This window comes from Chaetura pelagica, unplaced genomic scaffold (genome assembly GCF_000747805.2).
Source record: "Chaetura pelagica isolate M959 unplaced genomic scaffold, ChaPel_1.0 scaffold17, whole genome shotgun sequence".
Taxonomy (NCBI): domain Eukaryota; kingdom Metazoa; phylum Chordata; class Aves; order Apodiformes; family Apodidae; genus Chaetura; species Chaetura pelagica.
Genome location: NW_009970726.1, coordinates 582,254 through 584,989, shown reverse-complemented (window position 1 = coordinate 584,989; position 2,736 = coordinate 582,254). Strand labels below are relative to the sequence as shown.

The window sequence follows — 2,736 nt, the reverse complement described above, 5'->3', positions numbered from 1 at the left end:
TAGTTTGTTTTCACCTGTTTAAATTCATGCAAATTTCTTCTGTTTGGAGCAAAACAAAAGCTTTCACAGCTGCCTTGGGAAAGAAAATTCAACTGAGACCACCAGGAAATTACCTGGTGGATCTCAAAATTATCTCACTTGATTCTTACAGCAATAATTAAAGGAAAAACAACTGAAAATCTATTTTTCTTAAAGTACTTTTACAACAGTAATTAGTATTTTGATTTTGTTACACATTTAATTCATTAAAAATGAAAAACTGATTTGACATGTTAGAACCCTCCTGTTGCCTCTGAAGGGAGGTACGAGAAGGTCCTTGAAGACAATTACAACTCATTTGTGAACTGACAACATACCAGTTCGATTTCCAAGTGTGTGGTCCCCAGGGGGTCTAAGACTTTGAGGCGAGCTGACCCCTAGCACCCAGTTAAAATTGTCTGCCAGGGAATTTTGCCAGCCACATCTGCCATTCTCAAAAGTGCAGGAAGTTCCGCATTCACTCTCGTCTGTATTATCCCCGCAGTTGTCTTCAAAATCACAGCTTTGTTCTGGTCTGTAACACTTGCCATTATGACACTGCCAGTAGCCATGTGAGCAGGAGCCTGAAAAGAGAAGAATGGACCTGTCCTGGTGAATCACACTGCTGTGCATCCCAGCAAGGTTATTGGAAGGTTACATCTCAGAGAGTTTGATATTTAGGAGGAGGAGGGTGGTCTGAGCAGATTTATTAAAAGCCTTTGGTTCCCGTGAAGTACCAATCCATTATCAGTTTATTTCTTTTGTATTTTGTCAAGAGATTGCCTAAATAAATGACTGTTTCTCTGTAAAGCCTTTGAGGGCAAGTTCCAGCCAGGCATTACTTAACTAACAAAGCTTTCTAGTCTGACTTAATTGCTGACATTCTCCTTTCATGTGGTGTAGGATTAAATAATTTAATTTTAGTTGCGAAGTTAAGCTTAGTTTAGCAGCCCAAATTTGAAGAAAAAGCTTTTCTATTTTAACTACAGAGGTTTGCCTTTTTAATGGGTTTCTCTCGCTCTCTTTTTTTTTTTTTTTTTTTTTTTGTACAAGTTCAGTGGGGTGATGCTGTCCTTTTTGTGCAGATTTTCTGGCATTATTGAGGGACAATTCTGCTTCTGTACAGCCTAAAAATTGTAGGACTCATTTCACAGGATCCATTTCCAAGCTTCATGTTTTCATTTCAGATCAGTTTCTACAGAGCTCTGGATAAAAGCAGCCCCTTTGGTACATTGTGTGATCAGAAAGGAAGACACAAAATTCTGGAAAAGACTCTCCCTTTTTCCATTTTCAATTCTGCTCTGCCAGAAATAAATGCACAAATACAATTTTATTTAAAAAAAAAAAAAGTTATACAAGTAAGGGAAGTATTTAAATTAATTCATACTGAAAATCACATGGCACTAAAATTATATTTCTATTCACACTACCTTAATTTAAAGGAAGACCTGATGGAAGTAAATGAAATTCACAGAAGACTGGATTTTATTAAGAGATCAGACTACCAGATTTAGTAACAAAAAGAAAATAAGACATGTCGTATGCAGTTGGTGTGCTGGCAGCTTCCATTCCAAAGACTTTGTTTATGTCAGACTCAGAATTACAAAAGACCCAAACAAAGTGAAAAAAACATTTCCACACTTGTCTGCTTTGGGTAAAGTGAAAACAAATGTTGAATCACTAGATGTTAGATAAAGAAAACAAGGATTAACCCCTCCTTTTAAAGTTAAAACTCCTCCTTCCACATACTTATCCTAATAAATAAATACAAATGAATATTAAAAAACTATCAAAATATCTAGCAAGTTTTCCAGAGAAATTTTTCACTTTTAAATTCTGATTTCTTCATAAGATAGAAGTATGTATCACATCTGCTCTAGAAGACTATGTATGATTTGGCTTCTAACACTTGCTCAAAGAAGGCCAAAGCCCTAAACAGAAAGAAGCAAGCCAGAATAAACACCCGATAATGACTTTGAAAGTCAAGAACATCAGGCAAAGGTCTCCGGAACTGCAGACATGTTTGAAGTTCAGTTACAAGTTTATGAAAACATCAGTGTGATTTTTATTAATACATGATCTCCAAAATTAGTCCTGGCCAAAAGAATGTAGCTGCATTGATGCAACCAGTGTCTAATTATTGCAAACTGCAAAACAGAGTCCACCATCAACTCCTCCTCTCTATCAATCTGCTTCAGGTTTTTGATCATCTGTGCTGTTTCCCAAAGGGAGACATATATTTTTTTGTGAAAATGCTGCCTAATTCAAATGGCATCTATTATTAGGAGCTAGTTATTGTAACCCTACTTTCTTTTTGTATGATTGCACTAAGAATACAAGCAAAAAAGTTATTTTGTCTGCAAACTAAAAATTTAAATTTCAGGATACAGTCCATGCTTAGAAATACTTTTCCTTACTGCTCATCACAATCAATAATTGTAATAAAATAACCTTTGTATTTTGAGGTCCTCTTGTTACATTGCTTCACTTTCATGTTGAAAAGAAGAAGTAGTCTTTGTTTTCTAAGCATGTGTAATGAGTGATGTTACACTTCCTAACTGAGTCTGTAACGTGACTTGTTTCTGGATGTACTTGCACAGTATTTTTCTCTTTAAATGACATATTTCTAAGGCTTTATAACTATAAAAAAAGAAACTCAACCAAATCAAATGAACAAAAAAGCCCCTGAAAATTATGAGTAGGCTTTTTTTGAGGTCT

At 35.3% G+C, this 2,736-nt stretch overlaps 1 protein-coding gene across 1 annotated transcript in view; it reads right to left on the bottom strand.

Annotated features, from left to right (window-relative positions):
• MALRD1 (MAM and LDL receptor class A domain containing 1) overlaps window positions 1–2,736 on the bottom strand; it is a 199,103-nt gene that overhangs the window by 103,845 nt on the left and 92,522 nt on the right. Inside the window, exon 26 of the mRNA XM_010007011.1 lies at window positions 357–602. Coding sequence (XP_010005313.1) covers window positions 357–602 — 246 coding nt within the window. The remainder of the gene's footprint in view (window positions 1–356; window positions 603–2,736) is intronic.